General features: G+C 43.5%; 2 protein-coding genes across 3 annotated transcripts; both read right to left on the minus strand.

The window, feature by feature from the left end:
- Positions 1 to 839: 839 nt before the first annotated feature.
- Positions 840 to 11184, minus strand: lamp2 (lysosomal-associated membrane protein 2). 2 transcript variants are annotated; one of them, XM_080502097.1, is made up of 9 exons: positions 11085 to 11184; positions 8973 to 9085; positions 7877 to 8087; positions 7633 to 7794; positions 7299 to 7531; positions 7097 to 7216; positions 6287 to 6341; positions 6040 to 6210; positions 840 to 3099 (listed from the first exon to the last, which is right to left on the minus strand). In XM_080502097.1, exons 1-9 carry the CDS (start codon positions 11122 to 11124, stop codon positions 2954 to 2956), a joined length of 1251 nt encoding a protein of 416 aa, XP_080358223.1. In that variant the 5' UTR covers positions 11125 to 11184; the 3' UTR covers positions 840 to 2953. The 2 variants fall into 2 exon arrangements, with proteins under 2 accessions (XP_080358223.1, XP_080358224.1); XM_080502098.1 differs by lacking the exon at positions 840 to 3099 and adding an exon at positions 3250 to 5198.
- Positions 11185 to 13286: 2102 nt separating this feature from the next.
- On the minus strand, positions 13287 to 22212 carry cul4b (cullin 4B). The gene is made up of 19 exons (XM_080502498.1): positions 21714 to 22212; positions 20789 to 20904; positions 20589 to 20692; positions 20400 to 20469; positions 19357 to 19430; positions 19107 to 19269; positions 18834 to 18923; positions 17549 to 17631; positions 17402 to 17469; positions 17185 to 17303; positions 16892 to 17084; positions 16707 to 16811; positions 16516 to 16626; positions 16348 to 16433; positions 15434 to 15541; positions 15055 to 15355; positions 14784 to 14956; positions 14520 to 14672; positions 13287 to 13506 (listed from the first exon to the last, which is right to left on the minus strand). Exons 1-19 carry the CDS (start codon positions 22198 to 22200, stop codon positions 13411 to 13413), a joined length of 2700 nt encoding a protein of 899 aa, XP_080358624.1. The 5' UTR covers positions 22201 to 22212; the 3' UTR covers positions 13287 to 13410.
- Positions 22213 to 23068: the final 856 nt, after the last annotated feature.

A 23068-nucleotide genomic window follows, 5' to 3' on the forward strand; every position in this document is an offset into this window, starting at 1 on the left:
CCCTCACATTATTTGATTATTTATACAAGATAAATCGCATTTTTGGGGGACTTAACATGCATAACATTGGGTGAAACTTTGCAGACTTGTCAAGTCTGGCAACAAACTTGATCATTTAGGAGAGTTAAACATGTGACTTGCAAAATGGCTCATGAGCACCACCTGCAATATTAGATAAACGTAGGCCCAGAATCCTGTTTCACAGAGAGCAATGAAGATCGACACGCATATGTGACAGGCCAAGAAGAACAAAAAAATTGTCTATACTGAGGACTCAACAGGAAGTCTGATATTTGTTTGGCGCCTTCGGTTTATACAATAAATAAAAACTTCAATTTTTGCAAAAAAGTTGCCATTTAGGCAGTTTGTTAAAAACAAGAACTTTGTTGTCTGCTGGTTTGTTCGTTTCTGCACAAAGTTGGAAGAAGCCTATCAAACTTTCTCAAAACCTGACATTTTCGTAGCTTGTTGAGGTTTTAGCCGTTTTAGTTGAGTAAACATGCCGAGACCAGGTCAAATGGAAGGTCAGGTTTGTATGACAAAGTGGTTTCAGAACATAACAGATTGTGTGGTTAAGCGGTTGTTGTTTCTGTCCCATAGATGCAGGCTGATGATTGCAGGGATAAGCATTTCTTGAGAACGGCCTCGTTCTTCTGCACTGCTTGACCTTGACCGCTTTCCCTTTTTTTTTTTCTCCCTTCTCCACCTTCTGCCAGGAAAAACATGTGCCAGGTTATAAAATAAATTTAAAAAAAACCCCTCATTGCTGATCAGAGTCCAACAGTGAGGACGTTGAGCTCACGCCGACTCGTCTCCAAACACAAGAAGAATGACAGGGATACAAAACAAGAACGAAACTTTATTTAATTTGTTCCCCGCTTGTGTTTGTACAAGTTCATCGCATCACATTCTTCATCAGATGGAGTCAAGCTTCAAGCAAGCAACTCGAGAGGCGCAACAACAGAAAGAAGAAAACAAACAAAAAAAAAGGCACAAGACTGTTCGGGGAGGGGGGGGGGGGTGATCGAAGGTACCAGGATCACACAGATGACATGAATCGAGCTCAGGAATAAACTACTCGTGGGCTTTTCAAGCTGCGCCTGCAGGTAACTAATGTACGACGTCACACGGAGGGCAGTGTGTTCTCGAGTTTCGGGCCTGAGACGAAGGGGTTAAAAAAAAAAATCTGTGAAGAAGTTGTACATTCGAGAAAGTAAAAGATCTCAACTCTTCTCACCGTGAGCGAGACAAACATCATGCACTCGGAATAAAAAGGAAGGAAATGAAAAACCTGGTCCCGGCGCTGGTAAAAGTTTCAATAGTGTCCCTTTTCATTGAAGCTACGAGTCGGTGACTAAATGTGCAACGGGGTGGAGATTCATTCCGTTTGTGTTATGTGGAGGTTAAATAATTACTGAGAAAGTGTCTATGAGCTTGCTCGTACATTCACGTCATAAAAAAAACTAAACAAAAAAAAAACCCCAAGATCATTCATTCTATACAAGAGAGTAATTTACACATATACTATTATACAGCACAGAGACCGAGAGCGAAAGGCCTCTCAGGGGGAGGAGTTTAGAGGTGGACTGCTGAACCACAGCCGGAGAATTTAGTTCTTGAAAACATGCAGTCTAGAATCAAACGATGCAATATCGATCATACATGTTCGGGTTCTTTTCCTTTATTTTGGATTTAGTCATTAGCATTAAAGCAGAACAAAGGGCAACTGTTGAAAGATGAGTCAGAATTAAGCTGGAGGTGGAATTTTAGACTTTCTGCCTCTTGCAAAAAAGAAAAAGAAGGAAAAAAAAGGCTAAAATCTGAAAGGTGAATCATGGAAAAGATGTGGATGATGGTATATTAAAGAGGAGGGGGAGAGGCAGAAGCAGCAGGGCGGGATTATACGGACTGGTAGCCAGTGCGACTCTTCCTCCGACCAATCAGGTAAGAGATAAGCACAAGGATGATTAGGAAGCTGAGCGCCACGCCCACTGCTATGGGCACCAAAAAGCTCAAATCAGAGTCCAGGAAGCATTCCTCAGCTGACAGGACAGAAAGGAGACACAGAGAGAGACACGACAGGTTAGTGCCACGGCAGAGACGGTTAAAGAGGCGACAGCGGCAAGAACCTACGGGAAATCGATGCGACTGCGGAGGGGAAAAGGCTCATTAAACGCTCAAAGAAAAATCCACCATTAATGTACATTGACAGTAAAGTCAGGCAGAATGTTTGGAGGGATTCCCCACAATGCTTCTTTGCCGAGTCAGATGAGAAGACGGAAACCTTTAATGCCTGATCGATACGTTTAAGTTTACAGGTGGAATGGATTTTTTTTACTTTATTTATTTTTTTAATTTCGGCCATGCTGTTTGTTTGCGTCGCCACATCACTGGTATCGACTCTTATCCTCCTTTTAAAAGGAAATCAGACCAAACTTAATGCGGAGGAAGTTAAATTATAGTGGTGGCCGCAGATATTTACACTAATTGGACAGAATCCGACCATTTCAGGCATAAAAATGCTCAAAATCTCATCTGATTCCACTCCTCCAAAGCACCGCAGAGCTTTATTCACCTCGGCTCGATGAGATCAACGTGACAACATGAGACCTGCAGAGGATTTTGCCGAAAGGATTGAATCCTCCGCTTTTACAAGTACGTTTTTTTTTTTTAAGCCGCTCCGTGTCACAAAGCACCGATTCAGGTGCCGACTGCTCAGCAGATTCGCTGGAAACTCAACAGAAGTGATGAGAAAAGAAGCCGTGCAGTGGAGGAGTGGCGTAACTCAGCGGGAAAACAAGAAAACCAAAAGAAATACAGTCAAGTCACCAGCACTAAACACTACATGGAAACAAAGATACAACACGTAGTAGTAAAACTTCCACAATTAGTCAAAGGCAGCGGGTCGGGCGGGGCAGCGGCCGGCCTGCGCGTCGCAGAGAGCGCCGGGTTTTTAAGCGAAAGACTCGTAGCCGGTGGCCATGTTTCTCTTTCGCCCGATGAAATAGGCCAGCAGAACAATAAGAATGAGAACAAGCAGGGCAACTCCGACAGCTATGGGAACAAGGAAGCTCTCCCCATCAGCCTGGCAATCCTCAGCTAGACGAGAGTGAAGAGAGCAGAGAGGTGAATGTCCCACACGCTTACCAGAGGAAATAAATAAAAAAAAAAAAGAAATATGTTTAAATGGCAGCTGAAAGAGAAGACGTGTGTGAGAAGTTTTTCAAACGCATGAACGTTTACACGGTGTCAGACAGCAGCAAAACTTTTATTTCCACAGATCTTACAAAAGCTAAAAAGCTCCATCGACACATTGTGAAATCCATTTATTTAGATTTTTTTTTAAAGCTAACAGCATGAGATTATGAAGATGAAACCAGAAATTTGTTTTTCATATAACACACATGGACCGAGATGATTTTGCAGCACGGAATGATTTTTCCTTTGCTGCGGAGGGAGGGAGGGAGGAAAAAAAAAAAGAAAAAAAGAAATGTGTGTAATTTTCTCCACCAGCGGAGGAGGATTAAAACAAACCAAAGTTTACCAGCGACTTACTGAACGGAGAAAACAAATCGAAGGACGAGTGCTGCAAAAACATCCCGGGGAGGAAGGCAAACTGAATTTATACAAAGCTGAAATACAACAATGCAGCGTCGATCACAAGCAAAAAGAAAAAAGAAAAAGAAAAAAAAGAAACCGACAACAACCAAAAAACAAACACAAAGCTCTGGAGTGAAGCGACAATATACAGCTTCCACCACCGCGTCACCTTTCCGTCAATAACAAAACAAATCTGCCTTCACCACTTTAAAACAAGGACCTGATAAAGTTGCGTTCAGCTTCTCGCTGCGAACGACCGAGTCCGACGTGAAAACGAGGTTTTCCTGCCGACAGTTGTGGGGAATGTTTGCCAGCGTCTCCCGGTAAATATGCTAAATACACAGCCGAGCTTTTCAGAAAACAGAAACTGCTTTTCATTCACCAAAAGACACAGATTTGTGTCTGTCAAGAGTCCAATAACTTTGATATTAAAGTGTTAATTATTCAAAAAGCCTGAATTTTAACTCCATTACCCACATTTGACCATGCAAACTGATAAAAGTCGCCTCCAAATGTTTTTTTTCTTGTTGTGAAACTTTTAACTTCAAACTCCCTCGCAAGTCGAAGGCAAAGAAACCCAAGTTTTCATGAACTTGTCGATGTTGCCGCGGCGAGACGAACGTCACAACGTCCTCTAAAAAGTAAAGAGCGTCTTAGTGCATTTTTCATGTAAATATCCTCGAGTTTTCTCCGCTCAAAGCGAACATCTACAGTTAAACTATCCCTTTTTCTAGACCTAATGCCAAATGTCTTCTCTGGAAAATAATACAAAACTTTTTTTAACACTTTGTCGTATTTTTCTGGTCAATGACGCCGCCGTTCTGTCTCAGGCTCTCGACACTTCTGATTTGGATTTGTGATTTCACGTGAGCCTTCACACGCGTCTCTACTGAGGATAAATGAAGTTCCTGTCGTTTCACGTTCGACTGGAGACACACAAACGGGACGAAAATCCAAATGTTTCTCCTGCTCTACAGGGGCAAACATGGGCTACAACGCGGATTTCCTCAAACGACTTTTGCAAAAAAAAGAAAACGTTCAACTGTTTAAATCGCTTAAAATACGAAAAGCTGTTCGACCCCCTTTGCTTTGATTTATGAAGAAAATGATGCGATAATCATCTGGATAATTCTGGGGATGAGAGGTCAAACCATAAATGTGCACAAAACTTAATGACAAGCAAAAAAAAAAAAAAGTTGAAAATCAAGGGAATGTCTGCTGAGCAGGTGCAGGATCATCTCACACGATGTGCTCAATGTGTGCGAGACGTTTCATCGGCACCTTCCTGTAAGCAGTGATCTTAAAACTGCAGTGGAAGGTCTGGTGGACCCTGCACTTGCCCATAAACACGAAAAAAAACAACAACAAAAAAAACAAAAACCAGACAGGACATCCAGATCAACAAGAAAAAATAAACACAAACACACACAGGGGGTGGGGGGTGGGGGGTGGGGGGGTTTAAAGGGTCTGATATCCAACATAAGTCTTTCTCCGACCAATCACGTAAGCGATCACTACAATGAGAATCAAGCCAGCCAGAGCAGCGCCAACAATGATTGGGACTAAGATGCTGGTGTCATCCACTGAACATTCATGGGCTGCAGATAAAGAGAGAGTCAGTCAACAGGAGGGAAAAACAGGAAGAAGGCAGCTTTCTTTCTTCTAAACACATCGTCTGCCGTTTGACAAACATCTTGGGTTTTAAAATGAAGAAAGAAATGAGGATGAACTCAACGTCGCGTTCAGGTAGTTCAACTTCAATTACCCGTTTAGTACGAGATCATTTTGTACGTTGCAGAAATGTATTAAAACGGCGATGCTTGAAACACAATCGCAACTTTGAAGGATTGCGAAAAAACACATTTCTTCAGTACATATTGACTGATTGATTCAACTTATTGTCGTTACAAATGTAACGAAATGCAGTTTAGCATCCAACCAGAATTGCAATATCCCAAGTAACAGATATTATATGCACATACACACTCACATATCTAAATAATAAATAAATAAATAGGGAACAGTGTGTAGTTGCCATTGCGAGAAGAGAGACGCTGGGCCTCGCGCCGCCATATTGTAGTTGGGTTTTTTTTATATCCAGAAAAATGACCTTGCTTTTGTCGTCAACAGCAGATTTACCAGGAATTTCTCTTTTCCATCTTCACTCGAGTATTTATTGGAATCATTTAAACTCTAGAATTATTACCTTTATTACATCAGATTGAAATAGTCCTTTTTTTTACTCATTACATGATTTTAAATTTAACTCTATTTATCTACTTCCATACATGCATCTTTTAGTTGTTTTAACCTTCGGTGGCTTCACATTTTCTTCCCACCATATCTATACATTTGCAGCAAAGCTTTATTCGGTCGTCGAGTGACAAAAAGAGCTGCAGAGTCCGGTTTAACTCAAAGATAAATAAGAGACAAACCCACCTGTGCTGAACAGTCCCTTCTTCACTGCGAATGGCTGCACCCGCACGTTGAAGGTGAGGAGCTCGAGCTCCTCGGTAATGGTGACGTTCTGCTCCTTCTTGCACATGTAGGAGCTTCCGATCGACGCCTCCCACAGACTCAGGCTGCTGTTCGACTCAAAAAACACACTTCCTGCAAGCAGACAAGACGTCTCAGCGTTTCTGTGCCCGACCCGACGTGCGTGGGCACGGACGAGCGCTGCAGTTACCGGAGCTCGTCTTCACGGTGACGTTCAAAGCGTGGAGGCGGAATTTCTTTGTGTCCTGTGAAATAAAGAAAAAGAAAGTGTTTAACTGCAAAAAAAAAAAAAAAAAAAAAATTGTAGTAAGATCCATCTAAATTTGCTGATGAATACCCTATGAGTCACTGTCATTCATAAAAACACTTCTCTTTTTCAGACAAATCTAGTGACTTCCTGTCTGTGACCTTATGAGGTTGAAACATTTGTGTGTGATTCTAATTCAGACACACACACACACACACACACACACACACACACACACACACACACACACACACACACACACACACACACACACACACACACACACACACACACACACACACACACACACACACACGGCTAAGTTGATTTAATAAAACGGAGAGTTTGTGTCTCAAAAGTGATAAATCTGCAAGTTCAAAAGTTCAAGTTGGAAAAATCTGACCGAGAAAAACAAGACTGTCGTCACTAATAACATGTCTCTGCAGTGACCTTTGGTCAGGTTTGGGTATCTTTACAAGGTAATAAGGAACTTATCTTGTGTTAAAACACACATTCAGTCCCACTCATCCAACCAATAATCAGTTCTGGAAACAGAAACTTTAAAATTTTAGGACTCGTTCATTGTGCCAGGGAGTCTTAAACAGATGTGCCAGTTGTTATTTTGATTTCTCTTCTCATATATCCTCAGCAAAAAACAACAAAAAAAGATGCTACTTTTCTCCATAAAACCAAGTCAAAGTTCTTGAGAAGACGAAGTTTCTCTTCAGACGGCGGGAACAGCGTGGCACTTACGTTGGTGAAGGTGAACACCAGGGTCACCGGGCCTGACTCCAGCGTGAGCTCGCTGCTGTTGACGCCACACAATCCAGTAACCTGGGTCCCGTTGGGCTCAAAGTTCAACTCTTCATATTTCTAGGCCAAAAGAGAAGAAAATCAGGTCGTCTCGTACAACTAGAAGCCACCGGCGCTACGGCGTTTGCGTTCACGGACGTACGCTTCCTTGCTTGTAGCCGATCCGCAGGCCGAAGTTGGCCAGCAGGCAGGCGCTCTGGTTCGTGGCCTTCACGGAGTAGTTTCCCGTTGTGGGGGTGGGCAGGGGGGGCGTCGGGGTGGTGGTGGGGGGAGGAGGGGGAGCGGTGGACGTCATGTTTGTGACCGGTGCCGTGGTGGTGGCGTTGCCGGCGGGAGTCGGAGTAGGAGTCGGCGTATCGGCAGCACAGGAGGTCACTGTTGACGGGGGGAAATGAGAGAAGAGACGAGCGGTTGAGACGACGAGGGGAAACGTCGCCGCCGGGATGAGAAGCGTCGCCGTCGGCGCCCGTACTCACTCTGCTCGCTCTTGCTGCCGTTGCTGACAAACGCCTGTATGAGCACGTTCCACATGGTCATGTTGACGGAGTCCACCTGGATCGTGTCCTCGCTGTGGCAGGAGTAGCAGGTATCCATGGTTACGTTTGTGAATTGCGGCTCCGCCTTCACCGTCACGGCGTCTAGGAATGATAAAGAGACGTGTCGGTGACAACAGTTTCACCTGCGCGCATCCGCTTTCTGTTGGTTTGCAATGGAAGCTACCTTCTGACACCGAGTTGTTGAAGAGGGTCGTGTCGTTGAGGTTGTAGATAAACGTGATCAGGTCTGCGCGATAACTGTCGCCGCTTGCGGTGAAGTCCACACTGAGGGAGTGTCCGTCTCCAAAGCTGAGCTTCAGGGTTGACTTTGTAGCGTCACACGTACTTCCGTCTGCCGTGACGTTTTCAGGAAGCTCAAACGTGGCAGTCTGACTCTGGAAGAGGCGACAGGATAGAATTAGAACTTGGCAGCGATGTGAACATTTGTGTACGATATGAAATAAATCTGAAAACGTATGTATATTTAAAAGTATGAACGCTTAAAGAGCCACTCAGATTCTCATAACTCGGAAGACTTTTCGATTAAGAGGAGTTCTTAAAATTGGGGGGCGGTGTTGCAGTGCTCTAACACTAAAAGCACCTTTTGTTTTTAATGGATCAGTGGAGACTGTCAGCAGGTTATTAATAGAGGATCTCGGGTTACCAACAGGTCTGTGAGGGTGGAAAGGCTCCGATAAATATTCTGGAGTTTAGCCATGAAGGCCGTTAAAGGCGAGGCGCTCAAATTGGATAATATCGGCTGCCTCGCACTTTCTACAGCTTTTAAAATGCACGTTTTCACAGACAAATCCTGCGCCGTTTGCCAGACAATGCATTTACCGCTGCATTGGTATTCCACTGCTCCCATCTGCTGTTCAGTTCGGCTTCTTACTTTATGTACCTGCCTCTTGTGTAATAGCAATCGTTTTCATTAGTTGATTTTTAATTTGACTGTCTACGTTTAAGTTGCTTTAATTCAAATACCACTACTTCAATTTGACACTAAATCCCACAAAGACTAAAAACAATTACAGGATACGCGCACGGAAAGCGCACAGGGTTAAATGCTGAGCAGCTGGAATATGCTGGCTTTCAAGTGACTCCTCTTATTTTCCCTTTCCGTGAGGACAAGTGCATAAAGAAGCTATGTGATAGCCGGACTGTTTTCGCTTCTTGATAAGAGCGCAGCACTTTCATTTCAGAAGAACTCTGCTCCTGTAGGCAAGCGCACACTAAATATATAGTTTGCTGGGTTGGAGTGACTCAGACGAGACGCCCACCTTGTTGCCGGTTACTTCATAGGAGACGGAGAAGTGGAGCATCAGATTGGCGAAGAGGCACAGCTTATCATCTTTTGTGACATTCACCTGAGTGCCACATGACAGCTGGAACACTGGGGAAAAAAAAAGAAGTGTCAAGGTTAATCATTGACAGAAAGTAGCTCAACTGGTGTGTAACATCCTTTTTACAACAAGTGCAAACATGCAGGCTTCTGATTCATATTTTTCTTCCACGCAAACATGCCATGACGACGCTTCCACACAGCTTCGTCCCAACACATTTATTTGAATTAGATGTGTTGGTTCAGGAATGGGAAATACTGCTTCAGGCTCCCACCCGACATTAGCTGGGTCACCAGACGATCACAAACTAGATCCTGAAATACCCCGCAAACACTGACACACTTATTCTCTGTGAGCTCGCGCAGCCAAAACACTGTCGCTGTGTCAGAGCCCAACAGTCAAACGTAACATAACCCAACACAAATATACTTTAGGCTGTGCAACATGTTGATCAGATCAGCGCCAACATATTAACATAAACTGCACAATACATAGAATCTTGAGAACTATCGAGACAGGTGCATACAGATGCCATATAATTATTGTGAGAAACACAAACTATTATATATGACATGACGTGAGGAAAAAAAATCATGTACACTCATTAATTCACATGATACTCACGGCCTTACTACATGGCCAAAACTGTACAAACATATTTCTGCAAAGAAATGTCACTCCCCATTGGGTACGAAATGAACTATCAGCATGTTTAATGTGACGACATTGTGGAACTCCTGATAAGATTGCATTGTTGGGTATCTTTTTAACCTAGGGATGAACTTTCCAAAACTACTACTACAAAAATAAGGCAATGTTAATGTAATTGTCAACTACAGCCAACCACAACTACAATTTGGTTCTTTATGAAACTATACAAAAAAAAGAGGAATTCTTTCAGCCTGGGCTGCGATTAAAAACAACTTAGACACTTGTTCAGCTGGTGGAATCTTATCTAGTTTGTTCCAGAAATGGGGCTAAAGATCACTTGGAGCACAGTTTATGATTGTGAACCTTGCAATTACAAAAACATTGTTCGACATCTAAAACAGGTGGATTTGTCAAAACGGATTGTAGATGACCTTAAAGAAAGTCAAACCTTTAATTAAAAACATGTCCAAAAGACCTGGACAAGCACTAAAACAGGAAATATTGTTATATTTCTAGAGATTTTGCGTCACCAAGCCTCTGAAAAATACTGTTTTGGTATTTGGGGATACAAATACCCGTGAATACGTGACAGATTATATGCAAAGGATTTAAATCAAAAGCAGAAAAGTGAAATCAGGACAAGAGAGGGATGAGTTTCGATTCCGGGAAGACCCGTCACGTGCAACTTACTGTAAACTGTCTCCACCAAGCTAATGCTAACGGAAAGCTAACGTGCTTTTAAACCCTATAACGCACCTTCAAACGCACAATTTGTCTTTATCAACCCCCAGACGTGTTTGCTTGATCGTATCTAGCAGCCCGTGTGCGACTTGGCTGATCCTTCGACTCCATTATCAACTCGAACTTTCCAAACAACCGCTGACCAAGTGGCTAGCTAACGCCTATGCTAAGCAATAGCGACATTTGCCCCAAAACATTGGAAGACGAAGCACGGGGTTAAATATTTTTTTTTATATACAATTGCTAGTGTTGTCAGTAACTTTAGAGGCACGGTTCGGTTTCTGCGTGTTTCCGTGAGGACATAAGCCGCGGTGTTTGCGTGGGAAGCTGCGTGCAGTCGTTCCAGATTGATGTTGACGTAGGTAACAATTAGCAGAGAAGCTACAAGCGGCGCAGCGTCACGACAGGAGAGCGCCTCTTTTCACTGGAACCCTCAAGTGTCAGGTTGAGATCTAGGGGGCAAAATCCTCCTCAAATACACACGTCTACGACCCAACAGTCAAACCCCACCGACAACCGAGAGAGATCCCCGAATAAACACTTGTTTTTCCCACAGCTGTGCAGGCCGCGAGGATCCGGGAAGTTTAATCACTTCCCACAAACATTTTTTTCTTTTCACAATTCTAATGTGCGTTTCGATCGGGTGGATCTACCTACCGGTTCCAAGCGCGATGAAAAAAAACAATGTTTGAGACATGGTTGCTGGTTTTGAAGTTTCGGAGCGGAGAGGACGAGGGCAGCCGTCACGGAGGCTCGGTGCGCGGTGTTTGGGAAGAGGAGGCTCCGCCGGCTCGAACAGGAAATGGAAGTCATATGACAGGGCAGCACGAGCGTGTCAGAGCCCTCGAGGACAGACTGTAACCCCTCGCTCCCTCCCCCTCCCCTTCTGAATTATGAATAATATTACAAATAATTATATGATTTCCATTAAACGTGATCGAAACCTTGTTCTTAATATGAATTCAGGAGACAAACAATGCATTCAAAGTTATATAATTTCGTTAAACTTACCACGATATAGTCTTGATTAAATTCGCCTGTAGTTGTGAAAAAAAACTATTAAACGCCAGATTCACTGCAATATGCAACCCATGCTTTTACTGACACGACTTTTTTTTAGTTAAGAGAGATCAGATCATGTTTGGCCGTTCAAACTTGCCAAGGTTGTAATAATTCACATGAATGAACATAGAAAAGAGTTAAACATCCCTCCTGTTCAGGCAATTCTCTATCTATCCCTCCATCATATCTTCACTTTGTCCAACCCACACCTATGGGAAATTTTAGGAATCAATTTACCTCCAATATGATAAGAAACCATTGAGCTAGATCGTAAAAGGCAACAGGATTCAGTGGTATTTCACTTAATCTAAGAGGTGTTCAGAGAAATGTGTCATTAATTTATTCTAAGCCACTTTTAAAGTGTAATTTTCAGGGCAAAGCCCAGCAGTAGTCATGTCTAATCTGGATCCCCCCCCCCAAGAGACCAAACATTAATTCAAAACCATTTTCAAATGTGTGAAACCTTTATTCTATTTGTGAGAATGCCCAAAAAAAAAAAAAAAAAAACGGGGGACGGGATATGTCACCATTTCCTGTAAGCTAAACTTTTAGATAAAGACCAAGGTTTTTCTTTTTTTTTATTCTTCTGTTTTACTTTTTCATACAAATGCAATGAGGCGTTGGCAGACTTGTGCAGACAGGTAAAATCTAACATCTTCTCTCTCTATTTATTTTCCTTGCACTCTCTTTCGGCAGAACCACAATGAATTGAACAGGACAGGGAAAAAAAATGTTGTGTTCTAAGAGAAAAATAAAATTAGTAGGGGAAGTTTAAAAAATATTTGACACTTTGAGAATAAAACACAACCAAGAATGAAGTTAAAATTGAGAATGAACTCCTCAATATAGTTATTCAACCTCATTCTGAAATGGCAAACAAAGCTTTAGATTTTTTTTTCCCACCTCTTACTTTAAAAAAACCCAAAAAACTTTGACTCCATTTTCAAATCGTGAGCTGACATTAAAAATATTCTCCTTGATTCTCGCTTCCTGATGCGACCCCAACGCTCCATCAGAAATGGTCTCGGTCTGTTGTGCTTTTAATAAACAAGGATTAAAAAAAAAAAAAAAAAAAAAACCCTAATGGCTGTCAGATGGGCTCATGTCACTCTGATGATGTATGCTCCAAAAAATGTACAAAGAAAAACAAATAGGTAAACGTATACGCATATACTTGAACGAGGGAACTGTCCTAGCAGCTTGAAAAACACCCCACAAAGAATGAAGTGCTCCGTTTCTTTCTTTCTTTTTTGTTTTTTGGCACAAACTGCTGTTTACAATTCTCGTGTTTTTGCTGATCACAGCGTCGCGGTAACGACTGGAAAACTTCTCACACAGACGATCTTCAACCTGAAGAAATCAAGCATCTGTTAAATTCTTTTTTTTTTTTTTTCTTTCCCCCCCCCCCCTCTTCTCCGTTCGGTTTTTCCTCTCCAACATGTGGTACATTTAAGATCTGTGGTAGTGGATGAACAGAAGAAAAGAGTAAAAAGGGAAAAAGTGACTTGGTAACAAAGAGCATGTCGGCGCAAACTGTGGACAAAGAAGAAGAATCGAAGTTTGAAAATAAATATTTCCCCCCCTCCGTTTAAAAAAAAAAAAAAAAAAGAAGAAAAAAGGAGCAAACTGAAGGAGATCTGTGTGTCTGCTTCGTCCCAGCTCTCTCAGAGGCACTGAGAAATGAGGACAATATTCTCTTTTCAATGGGCATGCAGTCCACAGGATCACAAGACCCTCCCACCCCCACCTGACCAAAAAAACTAAACAAAACAAACCCCCTCTCCCCTGTGGAGCAGTCGCCATTCGCTTGTCGGTCGCTGGGTTGAAGATGAACATGGTTAACGTCCACTGGAGCAAAAATATTTAGAGACCGATCACTCAGAACCGCTTTCATCCCGACCGGAGCGTCTGCGCCTCCTCTCTAGGCCACGTAGTTATACTGGTTGGAGTTCTCCTTGTCGCGCTCCATGTAGTCCCTGTCGATGAGAGACTCTATCCTCTTCTTCAGGTCAGCAGGCTGCAAGGGAGGCAAACCCGTTAACCCGCTGGCAACATTTCACACCACCGCCATACTTTGAGGTGTGGCGGGAGTACTTTTATCTGCTACCGTCTGTCCACAACTGACTTTCTGTTGCTTGCGCCGGTAAGATTTAAGAGTGTTGCCGCTCTGATGAGCTTAATGGGGTTCCATTCATTTAAAGCAGGGGTGTCAAACATGCGGCCCGGGGGCCAGAAACATCTAATCCGGACCGCCATGTGATTTAATTTTTTTTTTTTTTTTTTTTAAGTATAAATATGAAAACTGACAGAGGCTGATCTAAAAACACTGGATTGGCAAAAATGACATTCAAAACCGCCCTTGGTCAGAATTAATTAATGCAATCTGTGGAGGTCAGATAACACAACACCTTTCACAATAAAGGTGTCCAATTTATGTGAAGTGACACTTTAGACACATAAACTCAAAAAATATTTCCAGATGATGACAAATTGTTTTAATCCTGAATAAAAAATACGATACCAGATACAGGTGACTGAGGGTTTATTTTTTGCAAATATAATAATATCTGATTAACTTTAATATGTATATTTCAGAATAGAAATATTCTTGCTGTTACAAAAGGATCAAAAGGAGGAAAGACTTTGACATTTGTCCATATCTGCAGTTTAACATGTTACGTTTGACTTGTTCGGCCCTCCAGAGGTCAGATCAGGTTGGATGTGGCCCCTCAGCTAAAATCAGTTTGACACCCCTGATTTAAAGCATGTGGTAAAAATTATGCTTTCCTGAAAAATTTAAACATTAAATAAATAAATAAATAAATAAAGGTTTTAAACTCTCATCACTAATGTGGCGTCATGAGGATTCCTGCTGTCAGAAGCCATAACGACACAGATCAGGTCATTTATAAAAGGGGTTTGTTTGCGTCTATCTGGAGGCTCATCTTTCCTTTCATTTCCTGCCGCAGAGTAACATAAAAGGCGAAAAAAATAAATAAAATGGCTGAAAGAGACAGTGGCGCTTCTCACCTTGACGGGGAACTTGAGCTGGTTGTACACCTCAGACATGAGCAGGTTATGGCTCAGAGTCTTTCTCATCTTCATGATCCGCACGATGGCGGCGTCGATCTGGTACTGGCGGTCCTGGAAGACTCGTTCCGTGGTGCTGGCCTGCTCCTCCACCTGAAAATAAAAATTAAAAAAAGCGCCGGTTAAAAAGAAGAAGAGAGAGAGAAAAAAGAAAAAAAAGTCTCAATTTTCAATTAAAAAGATATTTTGAAACGACAGTCGCACCGTCTCTTTCATCTGGATCTGGTTGATTTTGATCCTGAAGAGCTTGTGTTTGAAGTCGTCGTTGCAGGAGAACTTGTCTCCGTCCTCCACGTCTTTGCTCTTGGGGAGTTTGGTGAGGACCCGTGCTTTCCCGCAGGCGAGCGACTGCAGCGTCCGCCGCAGTTCGCTGTCCTCTGTGAACCGAAACGGGAGGGGGAAGAGTCTCCGATCAGTGGCGTGGCATCAAACAAGCGTGCTGCCACAGCGACAGAGAAATGGAATCGCACCATACCTATTCCCGTCGCCAGCTTGATTTCCTCCAGGGTGAACTCCTCGCCTTCGTTGAACATCAGCAGCACGAGCGTTTGGAAAAGTGACACCTGTAGCTCCTTCTTGCCCTTTAAAACCGACCAAACGCTGGTTAACGTCGAGCGTGATTCTGGGAAGCGGATCGGCTTTGTGGCGATCAGCCTACGAACCTCTTTAAATTCAGCTTTTAATACGCAGTGTCCTAGCGTTGATTGCCACTGCAGCTTCCTGCCGCTGTGCTTGCCCAGGTAAAACGTCTTGAAGATCTCCTGCAGCCGCACCATCTGGACAGAGGCGACGCGGGGCTTTAGGAAAGAAGCAGCGCGCCCGGTTCAAGCCACCATGTTTGCTCGGCAACTCACCTCCGCTGGCAAGTGCACCTCCATGGGCACGTAGGTGGGCCAGTAGCCCATCGTGAGGATGTTCACCGTCAGCTCGATGTTTCCCGGGATGTTTTGGCACTGCATATACTGCGGAAACACAAACGACACCGTCGCCTATAAACGCTTGGAATGGCGACTCGTTCCCCTTTGCTTTAGACGTGCGGGTTATTTCTGAAAGCGTCTACATTTAATTAACGATCATCTGCAACCGCTCAGCAATTAGAATCTATGATTAGAAAGTATAACAATGTTTAGTTTTGCTCGAGTTAGAGAGGTTTTAACTCAACACTTCAACACTGTTGGATAATGCTGAACAGCTCAGTGCAATAAAGCAATATAATAGTGCAGTTCCCTGTTTAGAGACTGTATATCCAGCAGTGTAAACTGAACAGTTAGACACACTACCTCAGCCTATCTACCTCATACTGTGTGCAATATATCAAACTCCATTACTCTGTACAATAACAGGTACCTTGTGCTCAACCGCACATACTTATTAGCCAAGGTACCTCAGGCAGCTACATTGTTATTTTACTTAACTTATTATCAGTCGCTTCTTTAACTTTTACATTTCTGCACTATGTCCTTGGGTGTATGTGAGCGGGTCTGTGTGAGAGCTGAATGTGTGTGTGAATGTTTAGGTTATTCTGTATACATGGTGTGTCTGCTGAGATGAATGCAATGCTGAATGTGAGAATGGCTGCCGGTGTTTATTGTATGTCTACTGTGTTTTTAGCTACACCGTAATTTCGTTGTGCAATTTATTGTACAATGACAATAAAAGCAATAGAATAGAATAGAATAAATCATTTTCTGTATAGTGTCTACATCTATATTATCTACTGCAGGAGGCAGTCGGTCGTACAGCCCTGCTGTCACAATGTTGCCCTCACCTGTTTGAATTGCACCATGATGTCTTTAGAAAGCTCCATGTCCTTAAACATCCCCTCCAGTTTGCTGGTGAACGCCGCGCCACATTCTGAAAAAAAAGGTCACAGACGTTGCTCATTTCTTCCGTATCGTTTCGGCGAGGAAGCGACGGGCCGCTGAACCGAACTGACCGTGTTTCAGCTTGGACAGCATGGACTTCTCGGCGTCCACGGAGGCGCTCTTTCCCACCAGCAACCTTTTCGCCAGATCCTTTTTATAAAAGGCCTCAAAAACGTCTTTCCCTGCAAAGACGGCACATATTTCACGGGAAGGACGACGGGCAAGGACGAGAAATACGCCGAGCGGGGACGACGAGTCGTACCATAGATGAATCTAAAGATGATCATTATCTTATCCAGCATCTTCTCCAGTTCTTCGTCAGTCGCTTCTTTGTTTCCCGCCCGCAGTTTTGAATCCACGTGTTTTGCTGTCGAACAAGGAAATATCCGTCTGGGTTTACGACCGGCGCCGGAACACGTGGCGGCGGAAGAGGCTCCGGCCACTCACCTATGAGCTCTGCGGGTTTATTTGGCCGTTTGTTGATGAACGTCTCGAAGGCCTCTTTCATGGCATTCACAAATTTCTCGTTTTTCATGAAGCACACGTCAATTATGTGATCCACCTTATCCTTGAAGTCCAGCAGCTCCTGCACCATCGTCTTGTCTTTTTCCGGATTGATCACGATCGTGCTACCGAACGCCTGGACGTTGACGGCCGAGAAACCAAACAGACATCTCAGTCCAACAGACTTTCTCCCGGGGAGCTCGGCAACTTTTGCGAGTCGCCACATGCCACCGTACCTTAATGTACTCTATCCAGTGCTGCAGGAGGACCTGAACGCCGCCTCGCACCCGACTGAAGAGCTGATATAGAAGAGACAGATCCTGTATTCTGTTCTCGTCCAGCAGGTGAGTCAGCCCTGCAGGTTTTGTCCAACAGACACACACACAGTCAGAGGTCAAAGGGTCAGACGCCCTCCGGTTAAATTCCGCAGACAAGTTGACCGTCTTTGCGTACCTTTCTGCAGAGTGGCGGTGAGATGTTCGCCCAGCAGCTGCTTCTCCACCGTCGCAATGAGAGGTTTTCTGAGCGAAAGGGAGGAGGAAATGTTAGGCGGGAATCCCCCGTCACGTGACAACGGCAAACCGAAATGCCGACACTCACTGTGTGCTCTGGTCTAAGTATGTGATTACTCGGTCGGCCTCCTCCTCAAGACGCTTGTTGACGTGATGGAGGTACTCTGGTACCTGAAAACAAATCATTCATCAAGCTTCGTTGTATAAAACTTTACAAGTGTTATAGAACTGTTTACACACAAAAAAACGGCTTTTGTAAGTCAGTCGTTTACATCTGGCGTTGTGTGAGTCGACGTCTCCGCATTAAACTCTTATAACAATAAAATGAGAAGAAAAACAACTTCACTGAAAATAAATATAAAATGACCAACCTCAAATTGATCAAATGTAGTTATGTAATACACTTTGGAGTCAATAAGTCGAACGAAAACCATCCTGATTGGACATACCTTCGCTCGAGGGCTGTGGCTTTTAAAGAAACGGACTAGAATGGGTTTAATTCAAGGGGAATTTTTTTTTTTTTAATAATGTAGTTTGTTTCTATTCGGTGAAGCTTTTCATAAACTGACTGCATCTAAGAAACCCCCCAAAAAAACAGCAAACTCCCATATTTTACTTTGAGATCTGCAACATGACAAGCAAACAAAAGTGTTTTCAGCCTCGAGGGACTTTAAATCAGAACCCGAGAAAAGAAGAGAAAACTGGTGTTGACAGCAACAAAATCCATGTTTTATACAAACGTACTTTCATCAAGGATTTCAAGCGTCTCGACTCACATTTCAAATTATTTGGGCTTTTTCGATCTTCTCCTAAATATTTGTTGTAGCACCAGAGTGAGATGCCAAGTGTTTTTCTTTCCATCCTGCAGAATAAATATTAAAATGTGATGCATTGTGCAGTGAAATCTGATGAGAAATATTCCATCTGCAGCTGCAAATAAATAAAATAGTAAATGCTTGTGACCATGAGCGTACAGGACTTTTGAGCCTACTGAAAATGTGGAAATGTAACTGGAGTCCGTTTTACAGTGAGATGATATTAAAACTGGTGCTTAATGAACTAAGCCAAATTAAATTCTCTTTAGAGTTAATTATCCTATTGAGTCGAGAAAAACACTTCTAGACTTCACAACCCCCCCAAAAAACTGAAAGCACAGAATGATTTCTCCTCGCTGCTTGAAATAATTCACCGATTATCAAAAATAACTGGCAATTATTTCCTCTTGATTACGTGTTCACTTCATTTTGAGAGTACGGTCCAATTTAGTCGTCTCGTCCCTGAAGGGAGAAAACACGACACAAAAAAGCAGGATGTGTCCACAAGGGCCGGGGGGGGTGAGGGTGTGGGGGGGGGGGGGGGGTCACATAAATCACCTCTCTCTCCTGCATCAGTCTCTGTCCCTCCGCGGCGTACAGTCGATTAGTTTCCTCCAAAAAGCGCTGCTCGAAGGAGTCCTGATAAATCTGTCAGCGACACAAAGAACACGGGTTTCATTAAATTCATTCATCAAAGGGGTGGACTGACAGCCTCATCGCAGTGCTGTGGCCGTGATAAACAGAACACATCACACATCGGGGTCCTTATCAGAAGTCTGGATCAATATTAAAAAGATCATAAAGGTGGGTGGGGGGTGGTGGGGGTGTCACCTGTAGGTCAGAGAGCATGCTCAGCAGGCTCCTCAGCAGACTGCGGTCTATCGCCTCCCCGTTCCGCTCCCTCTCGACGAGCAGCAGGATGCCGTCGATAGTTTTGCTTTGGACTTTCAAATCGCTGATGATGTAGAACCTGAACAGCTCCAGACCCATGTCCCTGCGGAGCCCAGCAGAGCAGAGCCGCTCATTTTTAGCGCACTCCCGACAGAAACCAGCCCGGCGGCAACACGGCGGCGCAACTCACCAGATTGATGGCAGCATTGAATTTTGTAAAACGTAGGTGCGGTCCAAAAATAAAAATATACTCCTAATCATGATCTGTGGAGCGATGACAGAAATACACATTTAGAGGCCAGCAGAGAGGGACTTTATGTTCATTTTGTTGTTGTTTTTCGCCTCGACAAGTTGCTCCGTCACTTTTAAACATGATATTTTGAATAGCAGTACTCTTCAGAGAGAGAGAGAGACGAGGGAATTTGTACAAATTTGTCTCTATATTTGTACAAGTGTGTCTCCAGACCACAGCAAAAAAAAAAACTCCAGGCAGACAGCTTATTATACACTGTTATGTATTATCTTATGCAGTCAAACATCCCAACATTCACAGTAATACAGTAGTCAGTACTTTTTCTGAATTATTACAGGTTCAAAATGTGGAATGATTTGCTTTGTTTTGTTGTTTTGTTGTTTTTTTTAAAACCATGTATAACAGAAAAGCTTCTGTATCACAGTGTGAAACTATGGTATAAGTTGATAATCATCAAACTTAATACTGTTGATTGCTGGAGGAGGGGCTACAATCTGTCTGTGTAAATTGTTTTTATTATTTCGGTGTAGGATAGAAGAACAATGACGTAAATAAAAAAATAATAATAATTTTGTGCGACTTGTAACGATACAGATGTAAAGAGGTAGGTTATACTTCTTCCTACCCCCTTTTTGAGCATGTAATGCAAATATTAAAAAATGTGATTTATTTTTTTGTACATGTATGTAAGTAAATTAACTTTCTGGTATAGGAGGTGAAAAGTTTTTAGACGCCATATTTTTCTCTAATACTGCTGAAGCTGTCCTTAAAACACAATCGTATACAGTCTCTCTCTTGATTTAAGGCTTTATGAACTATACGGACGAGATTCCATAAAAATAACAATGAAAAAACATCAACAGTTTCACGATTAAAACAGTCGTTAAACGGTTTTGTTTGTCAGCCTGTAACGACAAGTGCATATGTGTGTCTCGCAGGGAAAAACAAAACAAAACAAAAACAAACAAAAAACAACTTACCATCTGTCTGCAGTGATCTTGCCAGCACTTGTCAATTTTCTTGAGGAAAAGCACGCTGTCCAGGGCGTCCGTGAGAACAAGGTTAAGTGAAACAGCCAACTTCGGTTTTAGAAGTGCGTGACGAGGAAGCTCCGTCCACCACGACAAGCTACGGCTAGAGATTTCCTCTCCGAAGAGCGTAAAGGATATTCTCTGAACTGATCGATCTGCGCCTTGATGTGGTCTTCACACACGGCCCTCAGCTGTTTGTAAAGCTTGGCGGATATCTTATGGGAGCAAAGGTTTTCCACGGCCTGAGGGGTTAAAAAAAAAGAGTCATAAACAAGTGGACAACGAATGTCAACAAGCACACACAGATTCCTCCGAGGTGTGAGGGTCTGCTTTGATACCTGATAGAGCTCTTCTAGATTGTACTTGATTGAAGTGCTGTTCTGTATGGCCTCCACCGCCTCCTTCAGCTTCTGCCACGTCTCCTGCGTGTAGTTTTCCGGCAACTTTGGCTTTTCTGCGAGAAAGAAACCACAACGTGTTGTGTCGACGTAGAACCACAACGGGACACGCCGAGGACAGCGCTGTTTTTAAAGCAAATGTGTAAGTTTCTAGTAAAGAATTTGACAATTAATAAGGATTTTTTTTTAAATCGTCTCCCTTTTCTGATGAGAGTCTGGACTGAGGTAACCATCAGTGTTGAGTTTGCATGTTTCCACACCCTGAGTGCTTGTTAATTTCCTCCAGTTTCCTCACCAATTTCAGAAACACGGGTTAAGAGTTAATTGGCGAAAATGAAATTGTCATTACTCCCAGCTGTGGTGACAAACTACAAACTACTAACGAGTCGATTGAGGCGGTTTTTGCCACCAAACAGTGAAGCATAATAGTCGATTCATTCATTTTCTATACGGCTTTATCCAGCTCACAGCTGGAAGCGATGCCAGACTGACTATGGACAGGTTGCCAGTCCATCGCGAGGGGAAACACAGATTGACATTTGCACTTCAGGCAATTTACGGCCTTGCTTTCCACCTGCGGAAAGAGGACACTCAAACTGAAGAAAGTCCCTGAAATCTGGACTTTGGGGCAAATGAAAAAAATAAATAAAACTCTCCCAAGTTAAATCTGTGTCAAGTGTAGTTTTTGTGACGTCATCTGATGTGTTAAATGAAGTTGGCTGCACTTCTTAAGTTTGACTGTTTAACACTGGATGGTGAGATGTAAAGGAGCAGACACTCCTCCCGGTAGTTGGCAGGTGGTTTTGAAGCTGATGGCCGCTGTCAGTGCGTGCTCTACGGGGGTCTCTCTCTCTCTCTCTGGTACCTCTGAAGTTCTTGATGACTAGTTTCTTGGCCGCCCCGGGTTTGCTGTTGGAGAAGGTGCCGGAGGCTGCGGTCTTCGTCAGTCCGTTCGCATGGTGCCCCACGCCACCGGGCAGGAACATGGCTTTGCTTTTGTTATTGGAGCACGAAGCGGCGGCGGCGGCAGCAGCAGCCTCCTCGGCCATTTTCACATCCAGCCCGATGAAATCCACCGAATCCTCGAACCTCAACTTCTTCTGGATGTGCAGCGGCGTCGCGGAGCAGGACGGGGACGAGGAGGAGGCGGCGGCGGCCGGGGAGGGATTCAGGGTCTTCGGGGGCGAGGGGGAGATCGCGTCGCTGGTGTCTTCCCTCTCGGAGCCGTTCAGTTTCCTCTTCTTCGGAGATGTGATGGGGCCGCTGTCGGTCTTGACATCAGTGGCCGCGGGTCTAGCCTCCTGGGTTGGCAGTGGTGGGGGATTAGGGGAAGATAAACCTGTTGGAAACATGAAAAAAAACGGGAATACTAATTCCTAACAGCGAGTCTTCTGATGGAGGGGGTGGGTGGGGGGGGAAACTTCCAGGCTTGGAGGAGGAGGGGGCGGGGGAGGAGGAGGAGGTGAAGAGCTCAGCGTTTCTCTTGCGTGTGGACACGGAGGGTCCGAAGCCGTGAGGTTTTATCCAGGAAAATAAAAACACACACACACACACACGCGAGAAAACGTGCAAACAGTCGGCTCTCTTTCTTGTTATTGCTGGCTGGAGAAGAAAGATGGTCGGCTAGTGCTTCCTCTTTTCGCCTCTCTTGTCCAAGCTCGTCGCGAGATCCTCCTGGAGCGAGCGGGTGTTTGCAAATTTAAAAAAAAAAAAAATTAAATTAAAAAAAAATGGTTACGCGGATTTATTTCACCTCAGAAATGTGGCGACGAGAGGGAAGGGCGAGCATTGTAGGTAAACATCAGTCGGAAAACAGGAGCAAAAAGAATCCGCTGTGAGAAGCTAGTCAGTGACCCCACCGGAAGTACTTTGTACAAAAGTACTTTTTGCTCAAGCGTGTTTTTTTTTTTTTACAGCACGCTGAGCACTGATGTGGCCACAAGATGTCGCTATGGCAGCGTCCACTGTCGTCGCGTCAGCTATGACGTCACTTCTACTTGCTGATAAATATTATATCCCCTAATGTCGCAGTATTACATTCACTGTTGCAAATACTCTGAAAAAAAATCACGTTTGATTGCTTTTAATGACAAATTCAAACACAAGTGGTTTTCAAATAAACACTTTGACAAGCTATATTCAATTAAATAAATCTGTACTTCACTAAATGTATTTTTATAAACTCAAATCCATGAGATCTATATTTTTTTCTTTCTTCTT

This window comes from Blennius ocellaris (assembly GCF_963422515.1).
Source record: "Blennius ocellaris genome assembly, chromosome: 9".
NCBI classification, from domain to species: domain Eukaryota; kingdom Metazoa; phylum Chordata; class Actinopteri; order Blenniiformes; family Blenniidae; genus Blennius; species Blennius ocellaris.